The sequence below is a fragment of the Diplotaxodon limnothrissa genome, linkage group LG2 (genome assembly GCF_057381915.1).
Source record: "Diplotaxodon limnothrissa isolate DT_005_m linkage group LG2, D_limnothrissa_male_GT1.1, whole genome shotgun sequence".
NCBI lineage: Eukaryota > Metazoa > Chordata > Actinopteri > Cichliformes > Cichlidae > Diplotaxodon > Diplotaxodon limnothrissa.
Genome location: NC_140597.1, coordinates 24413197 through 24437774, shown reverse-complemented (window position 1 = coordinate 24437774; position 24578 = coordinate 24413197). Strand labels below are relative to the sequence as shown.

The window sequence follows — 24578 nt, the reverse complement described above, 5'->3', positions numbered from 1 at the left end:
CAGTATCAGTCTAGGAATTAATTTTTGGGTTGCCGGTGAAGCCACTAGATATCTGAGTTAAGGTTTGCAACATTGTTTACAAATGGAAATACATCAGGAATAGCTGCTGATTATGTATTGCATTTCAACAGCATCCTTCTTTTCCTCTCCATCTGGACTATTTACCTGCAGGCAACCAAAGCCTGCTCAAACCTGTTTTGTTAGTACTGAGAGTACAAGCAGACTACTAATGGAAGCTTCCAGTATCAATAAACCTTCTCTATATTTATATGCCAAAACTGTTTAGGCAATTGTGCACATACTCATTCCAATAGTAAGGCCCCAACAAATGGTAAATGGCCTGTATTTGTATAGTGCTTTACTAGTCCCTAAGGACCCCAAAGCGCTTTACACATCCAGTCATCCACCCATTCACACACACGTGATTGCAAGCTACATTGTAGCCACAGCCACCCTGGGGCGCACTGACAGAGGTGAGGCTGCCGGAAACTGGTAGGTAACGGGTGAAGTGTCTTGCCCAAGGACACAACAACCGAGACTGTCCAAGCCAGGGCTCGAACCGGCAACCTTCCGATTACAAGGTGAACTCCCAACTCTTGAGCCACAATCGCCCAGCAAGGCTATAGATCCCCAAGAGATGAATCCAGAATAAAGATTGTCTTTAAAAGAGTGCAGAGAGTGAAGCCAAGTGACAGCCTGGAAACAAAGCTTTTGCCCACCACATTGTAAACTGAAAAAGATATGATGGATAGATGGATGGCACGAGTTGCACAGCATGCTGTAGGGCTTCCTGCCCTTAACTTGAAACTGTTATTAACTAGAAGACACAGCAAAACTCTTCCAATAAATCAGAGGAAAGGCACACATTAACCGGCCATAGTGCAGAGGATTCAGTTTATTGAAGTCAAAGTTTAACAACTTAGGTTTACAATCTGTATTTTCTGTAATATATATTCATATATATGAAACCAAAAAAGGCTACTTTAGGAAGAATAAATGTAATTTTCTTTCTTTTTTAATATCGTCTTTAGTCATTTTAATGTACAGAATAACAGTAAGCTAATATTATCCTTGAAAAAGAGCAATATGTTCCTTTTTTTTAATGTCGCAGTGCAACTTACATCTTACACACCTGTGCAATGTACCATGAGGTGTACACCCCTGAAAGAACACACAGTGGAATCTCCCTTTTCGGCCTGTTTCTGCAGGTTTACACACACAAAAAGATTCGGGAGGAATAACACAGTCGGTGCCTACAAATGAAAACTCTCAGAACTCCTTTAATCTACAGTATGTCAGAGCAGCGGTTGGAGAAAGAAGACCAACACTACAGATGACAAACAGAGAGAGGTCTGCAGACTAAAACTGTATTGTAACTCTTCTACAGCTGCGCGTGTGTGTCTGTGTGTGTGTGTGTGTGCGTGCCTGTGTGTGGAAATAGTCAGTCCTTTCGTTGCCAAAGAGAGGATTGGGAGGCACAGGGAAAGTGCTTGCATCATTGAGTTTCTTTGTGTTACTCTCAAATTAATCATTAAAAAACAAACTAGCAAAAAAAACAAAAATAAAGAAATAACAGGCAAATAACATGAGCTATATCTCCGGGGCACGTTTGATATTTCACTACAGTGTGACATGATGAAAACTCATGAAGAAGAACAACAGTAAAATATGAAGACTAAGTACAGACAGTGCTGGATGCAGCAGGTGCTACACGTGTCTCTCGGAGTCCTCGACGCTGGGGGGCACCGTTGAGTCCTTGGCCTGATATTGCAGATGAAATGATTCATCCCGGTTTCACAGACATTACAGACCGTTTAGTGCAGAGGTTATGACTGCCCAGTATCAACCATATGCTTAGAGGGAATGTCAAATTAGCTTTCACTTTGGAAGCAACTGCAGTGATGTCACTTGGAGTGAGGTGTCAGAAGCTTCTTTAGGATGCAGGTCGGTCTTCTATGTGAGCCAAACATCAAATTATAACCTGCTGCTTGGATGCTAAAGGAGAAGGAAAAACCTCCCTTAACTCTCATGGTACAGTACGTGTCTCTAAACACTGCAGAATGAAAAACAAAGACTTGAAAGCTACGAGCACATAAAGAAAAAGTCATCCTTCGATGGTACTTTTGCATCTATCATGCGCTACGAGTCTAATTACCTTGCAATTGTGAGAAGGAACCAAAAAAGGAACACAAATGATCCACAGTATTTTACCCTGTCCATTCAAATCAGTCCCAGGCCTTTGTCTCAAGCAACGCACCACCCAGAGAATGGTCAGCCATGATGTAAACCAGTAAAGACCATCAGCGACGGCTGTCGGTCGCATCCTATTTGTTCGACTGCTAAACACCCTGCATCTACAGAGTGAAGAGGGGGACACTGCAGAACCTTGGCATAGAATACATCATACTTTACATTATTTCTATGACACAAAACGTAAATAGATTTTATATAGTCTTCTATGTTTAAATATATTTGTAGACTGTACACAAATCTTTAGAAAATGAGACGGCAAATGCTTTTACCTGATATTTGAACAGCAATGGTAATGAGGCCGATGACACGTAGACCCTGTGATGCAGCCGATGAGATATAGAGATATAGAAAGTGCATTCGTTGTAGTGAGTGACTGAAAAAGAACTCTCTAAGCTCTTGCATTCACGGTTTAAGGAAAAAAAACTACGAAAGAAACCAAAAAAAAGTAATAATAATAAACTTGTTTTGCACCCGCACAAATACATACTCTCTGTCTTCCCTCCGCTACCTCTAGAAGCCTATCACAGTGGTAGTGGAACGCAAACATTTACATCAGTATACACATATACACAAGTCTTTGAGGACTAGAGAAAGAAGTCGCTAAGAAAAGAGAAGGTGATGGAGAGAAACGAGAGGAAGAGAAGATGCCAACAGAACTGCACTCGTTCAGAGGAGCCTCCTTCAGCACATGAATCCGGCCAGCGCAAAGGGGTTCTCGCTGATAAACCGACATTGCTGGCTACCTCTCACAGTTTCACACTTTACTTTCCCCGCACTGTGCCGTGAGATCAGCCTGAAATAACAGTGAGGTCCCTGTAACTCAAAAAGATACGCAAGAGGAAAAAAAACACAGAGAGAAAGGGGGAGAACTGGTGGCTCTGGGTGCAAAGTTCATCAGTACAAAAGTACAGTGTTGTGGTGAAAAGGGTTTTCCTCTGTATTGCTGCTACATAGCTCCCCCTTACCCCTAAAATAAAGCAGAAAAAAAAGCAAAAGCAAAACCTAGAGAATATAAAAGAAAAAATTTGTGTTAAAAGGTCTGTTTTTTCCCCCCGTTTTGCTTGACAAGCGTGTGGCGTTTATGCTGAGATCCATAGACAAAGGAAGATTAATGCTTTCTGTTCAGGCATGCAATTGGCACCCTGTGGGGTCCTCGGGATTATCAAAAGTTCATACACGCAGGTCTCAGACTGTTCCCTCTATGATATTTACACATCTTACAATGTGTGTGTGTGTGTGTGTGCATGCTCAGAGTCGTGACCAGGACAGAGGGTTAGCTAATGTAAAGCTCCGTGTTGCTGCGCGCGCGTGTGTGTTTGCGTGTGCGTGTCAGTTCAGCCTTCGCTTCTCGTCTCTTTCTCACACGTGGGTCTCGATGAAGGAGTGCGTGTGGGTCATGAGAGGTGCGGCCAGCGGGGAGAGGTCATCCTGGCCGTTGGTGCCGGGGCTGAGCTGGCAGATGTCTGAGTAGAGCTCGCTGTGCCACTGCTTCCATTCTCTGAAGGTTTGGGAGCACAGGCCAGGGTCCTCCAGGAGGGAACAGATCACTGCTAGCTCCGACTCTTTGGCCTGTAGGAGAAAAGCGTTACCGCATTAAATCCTCACGTTGTTTTTTTGTGTAAAAAAATCCAACAACAACCTGGTAACACTTATAATACACCCTGTGATAAAGGATGTAGTTCCCCTGTAATTAACTCATTCACTGCCAGCCATTGGCAGTGAATGAGTTAAACCCATTGACTCATTCACTGCAATTGACGGCTATAGACGTCAATGGCAGTGAATGAGTTAAATGGAAATTCAATGTATTTCAGTTGAAACTATAATGTAATTGTTGTATATTTATCTGTAAATATGGACTAGAATAAACGTAATATAAATGATAGAATAAAGGGGTAACATGTCAGCCAAGAAAATTGTACTTACACTGTAATTTTAAGTATAGTGTAAGTATGTAATTCTATGGTAATTTTACAGAAAAACATTATTTCCCCATCTTGCATCGTAAGTATGCTGTACTTTTCGGAGTGTGGGCCGTATTATGAAGTCGGGAAACTCGCTTTTTTACATCTTTTTTTTTCAATTCAATTCAATTCAGTTTTATTCACATAGCACAAAGCATAGAAGCTTCTTCAGTTCTAGGGTCAAATGCTGGAAAGTCACAGATTTAAGCCCTGTGGGAGTGTCCCCCCCCCCCCCCCAAGAGCGACAATGGACCCCCTAATGATCCTCTACCTAATCACGTGAGCCAAGGTGTGAAAACGGGTGTGGGTCACAAGCAGCCAAGGTTTCGGGTGAGCTCATTGTGAAACCTAACCCCACCCTATCATGTGATATCCTGAGGTCAGCTGGCCCAGGATGTGAGTGGGCGTTAAGGCGTCTGGGAAGGGATCTCAGAACTGGATTATAGATGGCAGACAGTTGGTGTCGTAAACCCCCGCTTCTGTTCAAAGATGGTCGATCACAGTGGACATAAATTGATTCTTTCAGTCCCTTTTTCAAACCATCTGTCGTCTCTGTCCAAAATGTCATCCTCGAAAGAGTGACCTTTGTCCTTTAGATGCAAATGGACAGCCGAGTCTTGTCTCGTGGGGGTCCATTGTCCCTCTTTGGGGGACACTCCCACAGGGCTTAAATCTGGGACTCTCCTCTATTTGACCCTAGAACTGAAGAAGCTTCTCGGATGAGAGGTGAAACGTCTTCAAGCAACTTAAAGAAGTCCAGATGCTTTTCTTTCCAAGCTACTTAGACTACGACGACCTGGATGACTGAGAACCTTCACAGACTTTTAACAGGCGCCATCTTATTTTGGGTCTATCTTTATTTAAAATTCATCAAGTTGTTGTGCATCAATTAATAAATAAAGACGTTAAAAAATAACGATGTGAAAAGGCAAGATTAATCCATTCCATAATACGCCAGGAAAGGTACAGCATACTTGTGATGTAAGGAGGGGAAGTATTGTTTGTTTTTCAGCAACATTTCCATGAAATGACACACTAAGGGGACACGTGACTAAGGGAGTTATGGGTTTACGGGTATTAGAAAGTTTTAAAACATGTTAAATCTTTGTTCCGTTTGTGACAGAAGTTGTTAATGATACCTTCAAGGTGCTACGGAGGGCTCGGACCCGGTGCAGCCTGTCGTTGAGCAGGGGGTCCCTGGCTCTCTGGATGAAACAGCGTCGAAGCTCCTGCCTGCTACATGGTCTAGGGTCTCCTAAAGCTGTCACGTTGGCTTGCTCCAGGGCCCGATAGAGCTGCTCTAGCCCATCCAGCGGCTCGGGCTCGCGGCACTCTGAAACTCGCCGCTCCCGTCCCTCCGACACCCTCCTCTCTCTGCTCTCCACTCTCAGCTCCCGCAGATCTAACGAGACGAGCGGTGAGAGACAGACCGATCACGTACAACTGACAGTTAGAAAAAAACCTAGCAAACAAAGTTGCATGTCATCCCACGCTCCTCAGAGATATTCTTGTTTTCTTTGGGGGGGTTTTCAGAAGTTAACTGAAATGTTTTTGTCCCATGTCTAGATTTGGATGCCTTTATACTAATGTGACACTGTTTTGTCTTTACAAAATAAATAAACGGTGAAGTAAAGAGAATTAGTTAACTCCGATCACTGGCACAAGTAATACTAAGAGCAGTATAAATAGTTTCACATGTGTCACACAGCAGGAAAGAGTCTATTTAGATGCATTCATAAAACCGGGAATTCTCAGTGGTTTAGGCAAGAGCTGCCTGGACACAATGAGCAGATTGCCGCACATGTGACGCCCACCTGCTAGCACGTACTGGAATATTAGCTGTGTTATTCGCATATTGGTGCAAAAGGTATTCGTATGAGGGAGTTCCTGCAAAATTTCAAGACTGCAGTGCATCTGCAAAAACAGCTTAAGGAAAAACTATTACTTTCAGCTGCTCCCTTATTCATGAGGGGTCACAACAGCTGGTAGCTGCATGTGTCTGATTTAGCAGATTTTTACACCAGATGCCCTCCTGATGCAACCCCAAAGGGATTTGTGTCTCCTTTTGGGATCAAACTGGGAATTTTCACTGTTATGGAAGCTCTTTTGTTAGCTCTACCTCCTTAATACAAATAAAACTTATAGTAGTACCCTTTTTGGAGAGTGAACCTTTTGTTTGGTTACAGTGGATTTATGCATTCATGTTAAACCTTGGCTGAAGGTTTATTGCTGCAAACCCTTTTAAATAACCTAACATGCACCTTCCTACAAATCTAACTACACATGGCATCGCCACAGGCCGCACTGGTATGAATATTGACAACAGAGTGGAAGGCTTGTGTACAGTTTGGGCCACAAGTTTACAAACACTCGTCATGGGCATGAATACCGTGGTCATTTAGGGCTTTTAATGATTTCTTTGTACTGTTTTATTTTCCAGCATCCATCTTTGATGACTATAAAAAAAACAAGAACTCGTGCACGAGTTTGAATTTATTTAGGATTTTCTCTGATCCACACAGGCTCAAGCTTATACATACACACATTTAAATCTCTCAGTAAATGTGTTTCAACTCCATATCACAGCAAAATGTGAAAGACGCGCCGGTCCACCGTTTCCATTTCACATTTTCGTCTCCAAAGCGTGAAATGTACGTGCATGCAGAAGTAGAAGTAAGTTGCAAAAGTTTTATGTTTAGATGAAACAAATATTTTACTATTTGGCAACAATTCACTTTAAACCAGTTGGTATATGGCTGAAAAGAAACGAAACAATGATCCTGAAAACACTTTAAAACTGGTTTGGAATAGATAAAGCAGACCAACATTTAGCATCTGAAACGGTCTTCCCCGAACTCAACACTATTGGAAATTTGTGGAGAATGCGTCAATGCCAAGTCCGTGCCTGGAAACCAACCAATTTAAATGAACCTAGTGCCAAAGAGAGGGGTCAACTATCCATCCAGGATTATGCCAGAAGCTCGTCGATGGCTCCCAAAACATCTGCAACTCGGTGAGGGACATTTACCCAAATATTAGTGAGAGGTGTACATATTTATTTGACCCTACAGATGTTGCTGTACAATCATTTGATCCTGGAAAAAGAAGAGTTTAAAGAAATCATTTAAAGTCCAAAACCATGAGATTCATGCCCATGATAGGTGTATATACACTTAGAACCACTGCAGACTATGTTCTGGGCTCTACATAGATTCAAAGCAGAAGTTTAAATTAAGTTTTAAAGTTTAAAAGATTTTTTGTTTGTTTAGTAGAAATGGGAATATTAGAGAAATATTATTATCTAATATTTACAGAATTTCTTTACATTTTTGTATCTGACAATGATCACATCATCATCATCGTTTATTTATATAGCACTTTAAAAACACACCTGGTAGACCAAAGTGCTGTACAATACTAATATTCACATAGTAATAAAACCAGACATAGCAATAAAATAAAAAAAAATAAATAAATAAAAATGACACATGACAGCTTATATTAATTTCATAGTTGACTGTATTGAACACTGTTAGAAAACTGGGCTTTTTTAAAGCCTGAAAAGTCAGTGATTGCATACTAATCAGTAAATTAATCTGAGCCAGACATATTAATTTCCCTCTGGGATCAATAAAGTTATTCTTATTCTTCTTATTGTTAATGACTGAGCTGATATTTACTACATATTTTGACCTGGGCTCTACATAGATATGGGTGGGAGGATAGTTATATACAAAACAACACTGTAAACTTGATCAATTTTACATCATTTTGTGTCTCAATTCCTGTAAAATACTCAGAAGTTATGCACTACTTAAAGTTCCTTACAATATAGTTATTTCTTTATCATCATTACTTCTTTATTTCCTGTGAATAGTTGCTATAAATAGCTGAATTGTTACCCGATTACTTTAGATAAATATGACTGTATTATTCAGAAAACATAAAGTGAAATTACATTTAATTCTAGTCTTAGTCGTGGGCTGTGTTATAAAGAGCTTTTTTTTTTACTTTAACTTAAATACATGACATTAATATTTTGTCTAATGTATACAACACTAGGAAAATATTAACCCTGTAACTTTCTTACCCTCCTCACCCTCAAGCATATCTGCAGCCTGCTCTTCTGCCTCCTCGTCTTCACTCCTCTCCTCCATGTGAGCAGAGGTGTGCAGCAGCTTTCCTGGCATCGGGTCCCTGTTCCTGGGGAGACTCTGGCTCCGCTGCTTGTGGGAGCGCCTGTGTGTGTGGCTGTGTGTGTACGGCCCCCGCTCCAGAGGGAAGGGCCCGTCCCGTTCTCTGTCCCTCTCTGCGGCGTGGTGTCTCCGTACGGGCAGCGTGGCCTGCCTGCGTCTCTCTGGGGACATGCCCTGTCTGCCCAGCCCTCCGTAGAACCCCATTTCTCCAGCCATGCTCCCCATTAAGCCGCCATACTCACTCTCCCCCGGTGCTGTCTGGAGGAAGTGCAGCCCTGCGCTGGTCAGAGGGGTCTCAATGAGGTCCTGCCAGGAGCGTCGTTCACGATGGGAAGAGCGGCAGCCGGATGAGTGGGTACTGGTGCTGCCTGTGCCAGTTCCCATGCCCATGCTGTCTCCACGCTGGTCCTCAGCAGAGGAGTGGGAGTGTGTGGACTCGCTGGAGAAATGCCGACCATGCTTAGGCTCCGGGAAGGGGCTAGAAGAATTAACCTGCGGAGGGAGAGGGGAGGTGGAAGAGACCATCTGTGGAGGAATGGGGGAGGTGGAGGCACTCATTGGTGGGGGGAGTGGGGATGGAGTGGAGCACATGAGGCTCATGGAGCTCACTGAGCGGGGCAACTGGTCATAACTGTGGAGGAGGTTAGCCTGAACGGATCAAGAGTAAGAGAAGTGAGCAGGGATAGATGAAAGTGGTGAAGAGTGAAAGGTGAGCACAGATACAAGGAAACAGTGACCCGCAAGACGAGGAGGAGGAGGTGTGCAAGGGTGGAGAGAGGACAGGAGAAGGAAAGAAAGAGAGCAAAAGATGAGAATAAAAAAGCAATGAGATGGCTGAAGAGTAATCTACGAATGACTGACATGAGCATTGTGTGGCTCAGCTGAGATATTAATGACACCAGTGCCACTGGATTTTAATTCTCTGAGTAACATCAGAGCAGTGATGTAATGAGCATGTGCATGTCGCCACCTAGAGGTCAGACTAAGTACAAGTTCTGGCAGCAGAACACAGAGAAGTGATGGTCTTGGCTGCTTACAGAAGCCGTTAGGCTCACACTCTGATGTTTTATTAATGCCGAGCTCTGGTCTACGCAGATCGGAAAACTGTGGGGCTTTTAAGAATCAAATATTCTATCAGAATGAAACATTGCAAAGGAGTGTAGTTGAGTGTGTTACTTACCGATGGTGTGCGATGGTAAGTATCACAGAATGATGAAGGTCCCTCCTGTTTGAGTGTCATCGAGCCGTCAACGTCGTCTTGATCGCTCTCACTCCAATAGTCTGACGTGACGATAAATACACATGCACATACAAAATTGTGCTAGTTATACACACACACACACACACAAAGTTTGAGGGAATCCTTTCTTGTCTAGCCCATCCACCTCACCTTCATCAGGGCGAGGCACCTTATCATCTGGTGTGTATCCAATAGCAGCTAGACCCAGCCGGTTCATCCACCTACAGGAAACAAGTGAAGCAAAGCATCAAAGGATAGATGAGAATAAGTCTAGACAAGATGATGAGAAGGAAGGATGGGTTATACTTGGTAAATGGTAGGTGATGAATAAAAAAACTTTCACTCTAAATAATTTAAGTTGTTTCTCTTAACAGCTGATGTCTAACTGACTCTATCCCCCCCCAAAGAGAGGAGAAAGGCTTTGAGATAATTAATGAGATGGAGGCAGAAATAGAGAAAGACAAGAGAGAAAAACAGCCATTCTCTCTGAAGAGTGAGTCTCCGATGCTGTCTGCCTCCACGCTCCTGTCTGTCTCCAAACAGATCCCACCTTGTCCCGTGTCTCTCTACAGTCACCTAATAATAAAGTTGTGACTAAGAATAGTCTCCGACTTTGACAGGTTTCCTGTTCTTGCAAACTACAGTAAATAGGGCCTCCAACAGGAAATGACACACGCATTACATTTTTAAATTAAAAACAAAAAAACCCCTCATGAACAAAAAAGCAGCAACCCCTGCAGTTACTGGAGTGGCCACTTGGGGCATACTTCAAATTCAAATTCAAATTTTATTTGTCACACACACACAACCATACACAGTATGACATGGGGGTGAAATGCTTGTAGCTGTACAATGCCCGACCATTAAATGAGAGAAGAAAAGTTTTACAATATTTACAATTTACAGTTTACTACAAAAATTTACAAATTAACTTAGGAATTTACAGTAAAGAATGTGCAAATAGCAGAAGAGATTATAAAGATAAGGATTATAAATTATAGGATTATAGGAAATGTGTGGTGGTGCGTGTGGTGACGTGTGTGAGAGTCCAGTCTTATAGTGACGTGTTTGGGAGAGTCCAGACCTACACCTGGTTCAGGACCCGAATAGCCTGGGGGAAGAAGCTCCTCCTCATTCTCTCTGTTTTGGCCTTAAGGGAGCGGAAGCGCTTCCCAGACCTCAACAGTGAGAAGAGTCCATTGTTGGGATGGGAGAGGTCCATCATAATCTTCCTAGCTTTGGTCTTGCACCGCTTGGTGTAGACGGACAGCAGGTCAGGGAGCTCTGATTGAATGATGCGTTCTGCCGAGCGCACCACCCTTTGCAGATCTCGTCTGTCCTGCTTGGTGCTGTTCCCAAACCAGGTGCAGATGTTTGCCGTCAGGACGCTCTCGATGGTGCAGGAGTAAAAGTTCTTGAGCACCTTCAGTGGCAGATGGAAGTCTCTAAGTCTTCTGAGGAAGAAGAGACGCTGACGGGCTTTCTTAACCAGGGTGTTGATGTGACAGGACCATGACAAGTCCCGAGTGATGTGGACACCCAAATATCGGAAACTGTCCACTCTCTCCACTGGCGTGCCACTGATGATGAGGGGTTTGTAATTCCTCGCCTGCTTTGTAGTCAAGTCCACGATCAGCTCCTTAGTCTTGCTGACGTTTAGGAGGAGGTTATTCTCCTGGCACCAGGTCTCCAGGTTCCTAATCTCCTCCAGGTAGGCCGTCTCAATGTTGTCGGAGATCAGGCCCACAACAACAGTGTCGTCAGCAAACTTGACAATGGAGGTGGTGTCTGATGTGGCTACACAGTCATAAGTGTACAGTGAGTACAGCAGGGGGCTTAAAACACAGCCCTGAGGCACTCCAGTGCTGAGTGAGATGGAGGGGGAGACTTGTTTTCCCACCCTCACTGATTGGGGTCTGTCTGTGAGGAAGTTGAGGATCCACTGACACAGTGATGAGCTGAGTCCTAGATCCGTCAACTTGGTGAAAAGCTTAGAGGGAATTATTGTGTTGAATGCTGAACTGTAGTCCACGAACAGCATCCTAACATAATTCCCTCTGCCAGTGTCCAGGTGACTCAGGGATGTGTGGAGCAGGTGACATATGGCATCGTCTGTGGAACGATTAGTCCGGTAAGCAAACTGAAATGAGTCGATGGTGGCAGGAAGTGAAGAAGTGATGTGATCTCTCATCAGTCTTTCAAAACACTTCATCACAATTGAAGTCAGTGCTACTGGACGGTAGTCATTGTGGCAAGCGGGCTGTTGTTTCTTTGGAACAGGGACAATGATGGACTGTTTGAAGCACGTGGGAACCATTGCTTGGGCCAGGGAGAGGTTGAAGATCTCCGTGAACACTGGCGCTAGTTGATCAGCGCAGGCTTTAAGGACCCGGCCAGGGATTGCATCTGGTCCTGCTGCCTTCCTGGTGTTCACCCTCCTGAAGGTGTTCCTCACGGCATGCTCTGTGATGACGAATGCATTTTCTTCACTGGTGCACTCCGAGCGTGCGCAGCCGTTTGTTGTTTTAATTGCTGCGGCGTCGAAGCGAGCATAAAACGTGTTCAGCTCATCAGCCAGTGAAGCATCTGCATTCATCATTGAAGAAGCTGGTCGTTTATAGTCTGTTATAGTCCGCAGTCCTTTCCACAGGCTCCTAGAGTCACACTGTCGTAGCTGTGACTCTAGTTTTTCCCCGTAGCTCCGCTTTGCCTTTCGGACCGCGCTGCGCACGTTGTAGGACGCAGCCTTCAAAGGTACTTACTTACTTCAAAGGTAAATAAATATCCATACACTTTTATTTTCAATATTTACAGAAAAAATGACCTAAAGTTATTGATTTTGCTGCTAGGTGTCACTGTAGCAAGGTCACTGAACTGAACCTGTGCTTTTTAATTTTATGACAAATAATGGCTTTATACATGGTTAACTGCGCTAATAGCATGTTCAATCGCCATTTAAAAAAATGTGTTTTATGTGTTTTTGTGTGTATAAATGAAATCCTAGTTTATTTGTTTTTATAGCACAGTTGTACAGTATGTTAAGACTGATTAGCATATCTGTCGGAGCAAAGCACCCATTCAGTCTGCAGATGCTAACCGACTTGCTAGCGTTAGCCGATAGCTTAATGCTCTCATGTAAATGTGGTGATTTCTATCTAAATTAAAAACAAAAATAGACCAAAACACAAGGTATCACCAGCAAAAATGCTAAACTTTAAAGCATTTTAAACAAGCCTTCTTTAACCAGTTGTTGAAGTCATGTTAATTATGCATTTGTGTTTTGTATTTTTGTTTTTCTGCTAATAGCTCATATAGCTATTACCGCGTATTAATCCTTATATAAAAATAGTTCCTCACAATCCAATATTTTCCTCTTCTTTGATAAAAAAAAAATGTAGCGCCAAGCTTTATTCTGCGCTTTTTAATAACACATTTACCACCAACCATTTGTTATGATACGCACTATGTTCAAAGCTTTGGAATAAGTTTCACAAACCATTCAGATATTATTGAGGAACAATGTCTCTATTGATGTGGTTTTATCTTGGCTAGTTTTCAGTGTTTAATCCCGAGTAGGTGTTGATACTGGAATGAATGGTTGTCTGCCACTGGGTTAGCCCTGTGATAGACTGGCCTCTCATCCAGCAACCCTGAATTCGATTTGCGGTTAAGACGGATACATGGATGAATTCCACAGGGAAACAGAAACCTTTTAGGACTTTGTGAACCACCACGAAGAATCAGGATCTAAATTTAGCTTCACTGTAAGTGCTGAAAAATGCTAACACCCACCTTTTCACACATAATGCCCAAGAAAATGCGTGAAACAACACTTTCACACAGGAACACTCCAGATGAAGTATGGAAGTCAAATATAGCTGATTAATTACTCTCTTCCAATTATCTCCCCATGTCATTGAGGAGAGGTGTGGATAATTAGAGCTCATCAGATAGCACTCCTGCAAATATAGCTCTACAATCTATCTCTTGCAAGCACACACAACACACACACACACACACAAACAAGAGCATTTAACAAAGGAGGGCCAAGTTCATGCCTTATTCATGCTTAGAGTTGTGTTGGTGAGTTGTTCCCTGTGTAAACTTGATTTACTCCATTAAAATATTCATTAAAGGACACGTGACGTCCCCTGTCTCTGACGTTGGTCCATATTTAAAGAAACAAACCCAAAACACCACCCCACACACGCTCAGAAACTTGTATATATTCACAGTAACTCACCTGTTCATTTCCTCAAGACAATCTGTGGCGAAGAAGAAGCTCTTGATTTTCGGATGACAGGCTTTGAAGGCACTGCAGTCAGTCAGGGAGAAGAAGGACTGATTAGTGTTTTTGCGTGTGCGCAGTGGGTTTGTGCGTGCTCACGTTGTGTGGGTGAGCGCACATGTGCTTGATTAGTAATTTTTGGCGACATGTGAGAGACACTCACAATTTCCGTCTGCACTCTATGGCTCGGTCTATTCTGAACTCAGGGAGGCTGATGAAGCCCTCAGCCTTCTCATCCTGCAGGCAGAGACAGATGGAGAGTGGTGGTACAGCATCAACACACAGAACAAAATGTCATGCATACCAATTTTATTTGGGATACTAAGACTCTAGTCAAGCATATGAAAATAACATATGTTGTTTACATTGGCTGGGATAAAGTCCTTTTCCCACTTAACATTAAAAAGACAAGCTATGACTATCATAGCCAGAACATGGAGATAAAATCTTCTGCATAAACAAACTCATCCACTGTTAATTTCGTCTCGATGAGATTTTGGTTTCAAAATATTTCACATATACACTAACTGGTCAATTTATTAGGTACACAACCACATTGCAGCAACTCTGTTCATTTAGGCATGTAGGCATGGTCAAGACAGCCTGCTGAAGTTCATTTAAGTGACTCATTTAAACTGATTTAGGTGACTTTGACCATGGCATGGTCGTTGGTGCAAAACCGCTAATCTACTGGGATTTTCCCCTTACAGCTGTCTTTAGGGTTTAAGGACAAAGGTCTGAAAAAGCGAAAACATGTCAAAAGTGGAAGACTAGCCAGACTACTTTGAGCTGATAGGAAGGCAACAGTAAGCAGCAGAAGACCAGACCCGGCGCCACTCCTGTCAGCTAACAACAGGTAAATGAGGCTGCAATTCACACAGGCTAATCAAAATTGGGCAACAGACGATTGGAAAGAATTTGCCTGGTCTCCTGAGTCTCGATTTCTGCTGCTACAGATAACAGTGTCATAATTTGGCATAAACAACATGAAAGCATGGATCCATCCTGCCTCGTCTCATCTGTTGGTAGTGGTGTAGAGGAGGATTTCTTGGTACACTTTGGGCCCCTTCGTACCAAGAGAGCATTGTTTAAACACCACAGCCTACCGCGTATTGTTCATGTCCATCCCTTTATAACCACAATGTCCCCATCTTCTGATGGATAATGAGATCAACCGAATGATCTTAAACTGGTTTCTTAAACGTGACTATTAAATGGCCTCCACATTCACCAGATATCGTTCACAGACAACTGTGTGTTGCTGTCATGTCAATACGGACCAAAATCAGCGAGAAATTGTTTCAGTACTTTGCTGTAAAACATTAAATTAATTTTTTGTTTACATTTTTTTTGTAATGAAAATTTTAAATTGAAAAAAGTATTATTTTATTTTAATTGACTAAATTATGCATTTCCTAGTTGCAGTCCAATTATAAGACACGGCGACAGATGTAGAAATGATATTAGCCTTTTTTCCTTGATTTTATGAGAAGATTTCATTACAGGAACAGTATGGGGTTCCATTTGTATTAAAATTATGGTCACATGCACACTTTCTATGTCAAATGAAAAGGTTCATGTCAACTCTGAACTGTACTCCAGCACGGACAGGCAGACCGTCGACATCTGTCACCTCACAAATCACCTGACAAGTCATCTTTGTGTCGGTGTACTTCTGGTTCTGCATGTTGTCTTTATGTGTCACCTGGCTTCTTGTTTTTACTAGTATCCTCATTATTACTTTGGAAACAGGACCCAAAAGCAGATGATGACGAGTAGTTGAAAGTTTGAGCAGAAAAGTGATCCTTTATTAGATGACGGCAGAAGTAAACCAGGAAACCAAAGTAAACTGACAAAACACTAAGAAACAAAACACTAAACGGTACTGAGACCAAAACCTAAACTATGACTGTGATGGAAAATAACCAGCAAATACTATGACTAAGACTAATGATGAATAACAGATGAAAATCATAACTAAGACCGAGGTCAAAATAAACAGAACCAGGCTAGAACTAGGGCAGAATAAACAGACGACCCGACAATGGCATGCAGAAAACAAAGGGCTTAAATACAGACATGAGGTGAATCAGGGGAAGTGGAAACATATGGGGAAACAGCTGACAGCCATAAACCTAATGACACGACCAGGAGAGAAAAGCTAAATACAATTAACAGAGAACACATGACATTGTCAGAATAAAACAGGAAATACTAAAACTAAACATGACAACACAACTTAACAGACCTAATACGTGATGAATAAATACCAAACCCCAAAACATAGAAAACCCAGGAACAATAACCAATAACTGCCTAAACTAAAGGCAAAATAGGAAATAACACAAAAACTAATAACATATCAAAAAATACAAAGAAAAACTCAGAGTGCTGGGTCGGAGTCCCAGCCTGTGACAACAGCCAAATGAAAGCAAGTAAGATGATGTTTTGTCAAATGTTTGTCTGAAACAGACAGAGGAGATGTAAACCTGATTTCAGCAGAACCTCATAAATAAGAAAGAAAAGCCTCAAAACTGAAGAGAAAATCATTAACTTTAATATCCTGTAGCACTCATTGCTATATGCTATTAATAATGCCTCATATGGTGTTTTTGTTTTTTATTCAAAAATCTAATTTGGTCTCTAATTTGAAAGAGAGCCATTATAGTCATTTGAAATATAATAATGTATCTGTATCAGACACTGTATTACACTTCATATGTGGACTGGTGAAGTTTTGTGTTGAAACTGTGACAACTAGCTAGTGTTCATTAGTTCTGGCAACAATAAGCACAGCGAAATTGCTGTGTTTTTGAATGTAATGCCTTACGTTTTGGTTGGTGTACCAGTAGAGACAAGACTCTTTGAGGATAAACCAGTACTTCCTCCATTTTTGGGTGAAGTAGCCTTTAGCGTCCTTCTTTTTCCATAGCCAGCCTTCACAGTCACCGTGGCCGAGATCCTTACAGGAGATTCTCCTTCGACTGGCACTAGTGAGGGAACCTAGCGAGGGAGAAGAAAGACCAAGAATCCTGAAGGTCTGACAGTGAAAATAAGTACTCTGTGTGTGCTAACATGTAATCAGTATTTGAAGTTGCTAATGCTAACAAATGAAATTCAAATGTTAGGAGTCTATTCTTTATCTCTGGGAGAATTTTAATCCCTGTCATTATCTCACAGCGATGAGTGATCATGTCTGGAGTTTAGACACATTTTCAGGGTAAATCACGGGGGCCTCAAGTGCTCCCATGCATGCAGCACTGCAGTGTGTTACTGTGAAGATCCTACACTGGAAAATAAAACAGAAAAGTACCTACCTTTACTTCTCTTTTTGGTTTTCGTTCTTAGGGAGGTGTAATGGAAAGACTAGATGGGGGAAAAAAGAAAGATATTAGAGAGAAAGTCTGTGGTTGTTTAATGGATGTACCACACAGCTAAGCGGCTAGCTCACACCGCAATGTTTAGCTGATTTTTTTCAAATTTTCATCAGGCACACTCCAAAGAGGATTACAGGCACAGGGCACAAGGCTAAACCTACCAGAGAGCAGGAAGTGACCTACAATCAGTAATAACCTGTGTGCCAAAGAGGTCAGGACTGCTCTTCTTTTAGACTTTTAGTAAATTAATAAAATACAAGTCTAACTCCAAAAAAGTTGGGATCTTGTATAAAATGTCAAAGTGGACTGGAGTGATTTGCAAGTCTCATAAAGGTATGTTTTAATCACCACAGAACATAGGAAACATATCAAATGTTTAAATTGAGCTATTTTGCTATCTAATGAAAAGTTTAAGGAGCTTGGAAAGAAAAGCGTCTGGATTTCTTTAAGTCGCTTGAAGACGTTTCACCTCTCATCCAAGAAGCTTCTTCGGTTCTAGGGTCAAATGGTGGAGAGTCCCAGATTTAAGCCCTGTGGGAGTGTCCCCTCCTCAAGAGGGACAATGGATGCCCTAATGATCCTCTACCTAATCACATGAGCCAAGGTGTGAAAACGGGTGTAGGTCACAAGCAGCCAAGGTTTCGGGTGAGCTCATTGTGAAACCTAACCCCACCCTATCATGTGATATCCTGAGGTCAGATGGCCCAGGATGTGAGTGGGCGTTAAGGCGTCTGGGGAAGGATCTCAGAACTGGATTATAGATGGCAGACAGTTGGTGTCGTAAGCCACCGCCTCTGTTCAAAGATGGTCGCTCACAGTGGACATAAATTGATTCTTTCAGTCCCTTTTGGATGTCAGTAGCTGTAAACCATGATTTGCATAGAGTAAAATCCAATTGTTTTATATATCTGTGCATTCCATCACCCGAGTCCAAGTTTGACACCAGTGGCTAGACTACCGCCTTGAGAATAAATGAGGTTTTTTTTGCTCTTTTGGTTTTGATCCTTGGATGTTTGTACAGCTGGCCAGAAGGCTGTGGCCCAAACTCTGAAGCTCAGAAGAGTTGGACTTTATCCATGCAGACCTTTGTCTGCACTCTCAGTCAAGCTCAGTCATGTATAGGTGTTTAAGGTCAGCCTGCTGCACCCAAATGATTTTTCCACAAGAGTTTTCTATATAAAAAAACTGTAGATCAAAGAAGCTAATGCGTGTTTAGGTGATAGCATTAGTACTAACACAAATGAACAAGCCTAGCAGCTATTTGTTTGTCTGTTTACAGTCAAACAAGGTTAGTCACTGTACACGACAACTCATGTTGCTTTAGAGAAAAGACTGGGGCTAATGACTAAAGCAGCTCCCTGTGCCACAGTAGCCTAAAAATGGAAACCAATTCAACTTACCCGACTGTTATCTTTTTATTCAATTAAAGAAGTGCTAAATTGATTTAATCTCAGAAATCTCTCCTGCTCCTGTCTGGCTGTATGTTCAGCGATTAAGACATAATTGATCTCCGTGTAACAGCGAGATGCGGTTGCTAGGAGATTGTTGATGTAACTGTCACTTCATTAAAATGGTGCCAGAGTCAGAATCAGTATACTGAAGGCAGTGCTGCTTGAAAAATCCCATCATAATAAAGCATGTTAAGAAAATATAAAGCCAGTCCCCTTAGCACTGTTTTCTCCCTCACCTTCCTCATGGAGGCGGCTCCCGAGCTTCCTGAGCCCGAGTACCTGCAAGAAGGCACAGAGCTGAAAGTCAGCACAAATGACTCTCACAACCTCTTCCACCAATCACAAGCAAGCGGTGAAACCGCCAAGCAACCACGGACACAAACTCACCTGTCTGTTGTGTCTGCCCTCAGTGTGTCTGCACCTCTCTGAAAAATAAATAAAAATCATTAAATAACCTCTGAAACCTTCCATAATTCTGCACGCATATTTACACTGCACTGTATAAATGAATGAATAACAGCTAAAATGAAAACACCACAGTTATAAGACTCTATAACGTGAGGATCACAGCAAAGCTGAGGATCAAGACTCATCAGCGCTGCACTGCCTTTTTTTACTGAATTGTTTTATGTTGCAGTCAAGTCTGCAGGGAAACTATTTGTGGCTAACTGCAGTGTTACGAGAATTGCTCCCAATTATAACACCACAAACATAATGACCTGAAGGGGGAGAGTGTCCCAGTAATATAACAGATATATGCTCCTGAAAAGTGACATTTTGCATTATAAACCACTTTGTTGTAACCACTTTAAATATGTTTTGATCCTAAAAAATGTATACTCCCAGGCCACTAAAGTAGGATTTTGATTTTTTTTACTTAAGCAATGGGTTTGGGTCATAAGTATTTGGACAGTAATGCTAATTTTGTAATTTTGCTTCATGCACCACTGCAGAGGATTTTTAATGAAAATACCAAACAATTATTAAAGTGCAGACTTTGCCAGGCCTTTACTGCAGTTGTTGCCACTTTTCTCTTTGGCTGTCATTGATTGACTTGGTCATTGAAGGATGTCACATTTCTTGACCTTGTGAATCTCTTGGCTTTGCAGCACGCTCGCTATTTGCACCGTGAAGTGCTGCCTGATCAGTTTTGCAGCACTCGACTGAATATGAGGAGAGAGTGTGCAGCCCTGCGCACTTCACAATTCACCCCGTTGTTTCTATGAGACGTCACATCATCAATAAACACTAGTCTGGGTCACTGGTGTCCATACATGGCCATGACATAATATTGACTCCACCATGTTAGACGGAGGATGTGGTCAAACTCTTTTAGATGTTCTCTTAGATGTGTAATCAGTGGTTTTCACCTCGGTGTTAAACCCTCCGTATTTCTATTCATGAATGCATCTCTTGATTGTAGACTTTGGCAATGACACACCTTCCTCCTCAAGAGGTTTCTTGACTTGGTTAGAGGTTGTGAAGCCAACCAAGTAAAGAAACCTCCAGTCTTTAGTTGTCTCCTGTGGTCTTTCTTGCTGAGTTTTCCAATGCATTCCTTATATTAAAGAATAACCAGATTGTACTAGAAGCTTTTTCCCATCTTCCTAAATAGTTTTTTTCAGCCCAATAAGGCCCTCCTTCATGTGCATTAACATCTCTTTGTACCTCATATTAAGAGTTCAGGGAAAAGCTACCAAATACCCCTTGAACACATAAGATCAATACTAATCTATAATTTGGCTAATTGTTTATGGAATAATGAAGGAAGATCATCTGGCAGCAAAACCCCTTGTCAGTGAATTGCCAAAATACTTTTAGGCCTCTGAAAATGCAGGTCTGCGTGGAAAAATGTCTGTAATTTTTGAACAGTTAATACAGTACTTTTGTAAAAAAAACCCTTGAAATAAAGTTGAAGGATACACTTCAACCACATTTAGCCTGTTGGATTTAAAATTCACCGAGGTGGTGTAGAGAGGCAAAATTACAAAAATTATGACAATGTCAAACACGTATGGACCTAACTATAAAAATCTAGTTGCAGCTCAGTGAATTCACTTGTGGTGTCCTTTAAAAACATCTATTTTTTAAAAATCCATTATCACAAAATATTCTTCTTAAACAAATGGTACTACTTGTGAAGCTTTCTGTGCTCAAGGGATCCTCAGATCCTGAGCCACAGTGCGACGAGATCATTAGGAGCATTTGTTGCTGGAGAGCAGGGGCTCAGTCGGGGTTTCATTATCTCATAATCCTTGCAGTCTTCCAGGAGATTTTGCAACACAAGTACTGTTGCACGTTCTTTTGCTAGCCTTATACACTGCACATCTTACAGTACATGATATGAAGAATACTTCACCTGTATGGGCAATCTAATGGCATGCAGTGTAAAAAATGTGCAAAAACTAAAAAACAAAACAAAACAAAAAATCTTCTAAATGTCTGCCGTTCAGTTTGTGTGACATTTGCCAAACTGTTGCTATGATAGAAACGAATCAGACAGAGGAAATGAGACAGACAAAACCCACGGGTCATTTAGGTTAGCATATGCTTGTTAGTGCAGGATGGTATACTTCATGTCCCACCAAACAGGTATGACTCACCACCGTGAGAAACACGCAGCCGAGAGGGTTAGAGAGGGCCGGTGTGAGCTAAGCTGTTAGCTTGCCGTGTGGTGTGTGTGCGTGTTTGTGTTTGCGTGCGTAGTGTTTTAAGCACAGTCTGTCAGTTGAGCTTGTAATTGGTCTAGCTGATGCTGAGTCATACACCTACTCACAGGGATACGTGCTCCTGTGTGTGCGCACGGGAGCGTGTGTGTTTATTCAGAATAAACTCCTATTTAGACCCAGGCGTGTCTGAGGAGATGGGGGATATTAGGATGAGTTAGGATGAGTCGTGAGATGGCTACCCTGCATACAAATGCCCTCCTTGTATGCTCGTTTGTTTTGCGCGTAGCCGCGTGCACGTGAGCTTGTTGCGCACGGGAGAAACATATGAGCTATGGAGGGGAGTGCTTCGGTGTCACTGTCTTTCCCGTCATGGGCGATGCTGACGGCCGTGCAATAACACTTATCATTGTCGCTCTCCTCTGTGTCCTCTACCTGACAAATGCACACAAACACAACCGACAGCATGTCAGAAGGTGCGAACACCGCGACCTGTCCTACAGCCACCGGCAGGTCCCTTCTCAGAGGCCCAGATGCCTCTGATGATAAGAACAAGCAATTGTAGTTATGACTTAATGCTTTTGATCAGCTTTGTGCCATGTTATTCACTAATAATAAAGCTTCCGCTACACTCAGTGGTTCCTCTGAAGATTTTTCATTTACATCTTTGATTTTGATAGTTTATTAATCTTATTTATTTTTCTGCTTCGCTTCTGAAACTCTTTTCTGTTTCTCCAAACTCTTGTTGCTTGTTGCTTATTTTCTGATCATTTTAGCACTTGATACTTAATTTCCAGACATATCTGATGTTTGATAATAAGGAGAAAGGTTTGGCTAGAAATACACAAGCATTAAAGTTAACAAAAATGAAGGTAACACGTCGGTGTTTTGTTTCAGTGCGTTTCTTAACCCTGTCTTAGAAAAACCTAGTCCTAAGACCAGTAAATCCTAACAATGGTGTAAACCAGGGGTGGGGGAACTCCAGGCCTCAAGGGCCGGTGTCCTGCAGGTTTTAGATGTGCCCTTGATCCAACACAGCTGATTTAAATGGATAGATTACCTCCTCAACATGTCTTGAAGTTCTCCAGAGGTCTGGTAATGAACTAATCATTTTATTCAGGTATGTTGACCCAGGGTGAGATCTAAAACCTGCAGGACACCGGCCCTGGTGTAAACCTTTAAATTGGTGTCTATCAGTAGTTTAGTGTTTAAAAATGGCTCAATAATCTTAAACAGCTGAGCACTGTAGTCTGAAAAAAGTTAGTAAAACAAAGTAAATAACATATTTATTAGGAAATGTTCAAACTTGAATAATACACTGATCAGGCATAATATTCTGACCACCTGCCTAATAATGTGTTGGTCGAGTCATGGACTCCACTAGACCCCTGAAATGGTGCTGTGGTGTCTGGCACCGTTGTTGTTAGCAACAGACTGTAAAAACCCTGTAGGGGCTTCATGGATCATGAAGGGTGGACCCACAGATGCTCGATTTGATTGAGATCGGTGGAATTTGGAGGCCAAGTCAACTCCTCAAACTCGTTGTGCTCCTGAAACCATTCCTGAACTATTCCTGCTTTGTGGCAGGGCGCCCTATCTTGCTGAAAGAGGCAAGAGCCTTTAGGGAATACAGTTTCCATGAAAGGGTGTTTATGGTCTGCAACAATGCTCAGGTAGGTGGTACAGGTCAAAGTAACATCCACATGGATGGGAGGACCCAAGGTTTCCCAGCAGAACATTACTCCAAGCATCATCCTGCCTCCGCTGGCTCGTCTTCTTCCCACAGTGCATCCTGGTGCCAGGTGATCCTCAGCTAAGTGACGCACATGCACTTGGCCATCCACGAAATATAAAAGAAAACACGATTCATCATGTTTTTTCCATTTCTCTGTGGTCCAGTTCTGATGCTCACATGCTCTCACGTGTTGTTGTCTGTTGGACAACAACAAACTGTGATGCTCTGTGTGCACCTTTCTATCAGTACCAGGCCTTTCTCTTCCATGGTTAATGTCAGACATCAAATACATCTGGAAATTAATTATCAGGAAACAGAAAATCAAGAATCAAGTCAGAAATATAATTGCTTGTTACTTTTTGAACAATAATTGCTACTTTTGTCGATGATAGAGCAACTCTGGTTAGCAGTGAAGCAACGGAAGGCCTTGGGTTCGAATCCACTGGCCGGCTCGGGCCTGAGTTTCCTCCCCCAGTCCACAGATAAGTGGTGATTGTAACGTGGCCCTAGGTGTAGATGTGAGGATGAATGGTTTTCCATCTCTGTGTGCCTCTTGCTCCTTGCCAGCTTCGATAGGCTCCAGCACCATTTAATTTAGTTTTGAAAAGTTTATGTTTTCTTGAATGCAGGTTACTTTAACCCTGAAGCTCTTTGTGTTTTGAGCATGCTGATTTAAGATGTGTAAATGTGTTTTGGTTTCCTCTTCTTCAACTGACATTATCTTGATGACAGCACGTGTTGCTCCAAAAATTCTGTATACGTCCAGGATTAATGGTGCCTTCACAAATGTCATGCATTCATTAATGTCTACAAATGCCATCAGATGCTGGCTTTTGAATTTTGTGCTGACAGCAAAGTGGACTTCCCCTCTCTTTGGCTCCTTTATATGTTCTCCATATGACTATAAGGCTCTATCAAGAATGTCAGTCTAAATTGGTTTGACTATGGGACAGTTGTTTCACTTGGACACAGTCTGTTTTAAAATAGCTTGTGTCCTGATGAAGGTGGATAAAACTTACTCGCCCTGTATTTAAAGGCAACAATAAACGTTCAAAACTAATGTACTTACAGGCAAAGCTTCAGGTGGCTGGTCTAGGAGCAGGGTGGAGGACAGCATGGAGGGGCTGATGGGAAAACTAGGGCTGCTGGGATTACGGCTCTTACGCCTCGAGCGTCTGGTGGAATCCCGGCGGCTCTCTCTGCTCGGACCCTCGGGTTCTTCCTCGATCACCAGGATCTTGTCGTCACTAAGGTAGCGCAGGAGGGAGTTGTCTGAATCTGTATGGAAGAGGAGGGGGATTGAAGGGACATGGACATTAGATGATGGACAGGATCGATAGATTGGATGACAGTAAGAGGAAAACCACAGAGGGGGGGAGATAGCATATAAGAGCCAAAGGAGAAGCCC

At 42.3% G+C, this 24578-nt stretch overlaps 1 protein-coding gene across 1 annotated transcript in view; it reads right to left on the bottom strand.

The window, feature by feature from the left end:
• Nucleotides 1-3612: 3612 nt before the first annotated feature.
• Nucleotides 3613-24578, bottom strand: part of LOC146638476 (connector enhancer of kinase suppressor of ras 2) — a 69625-nt gene continuing 48659 nt past the window's right edge. The window contains exons 13-24 of the mRNA XM_085368747.1: nucleotides 24240-24448; nucleotides 19157-19194; nucleotides 19006-19048; nucleotides 17259-17307; nucleotides 16772-16944; nucleotides 14105-14178; nucleotides 13897-13968; nucleotides 9804-9874; nucleotides 9594-9694; nucleotides 8308-9061; nucleotides 5357-5619; nucleotides 3613-3822 (exon numbers count right to left, since the gene is read on the bottom strand). Coding sequence (XP_085224873.1) covers nucleotides 3613-3822; nucleotides 5357-5619; nucleotides 8308-9061; nucleotides 9594-9694; nucleotides 9804-9874; nucleotides 13897-13968; nucleotides 14105-14178; nucleotides 16772-16944; nucleotides 17259-17307; nucleotides 19006-19048; nucleotides 19157-19194; nucleotides 24240-24448 — 2057 coding nt within the window. The remainder of the gene's footprint in view (nucleotides 3823-5356; nucleotides 5620-8307; nucleotides 9062-9593; nucleotides 9695-9803; nucleotides 9875-13896; nucleotides 13969-14104; nucleotides 14179-16771; nucleotides 16945-17258; nucleotides 17308-19005; nucleotides 19049-19156; nucleotides 19195-24239; nucleotides 24449-24578) is intronic.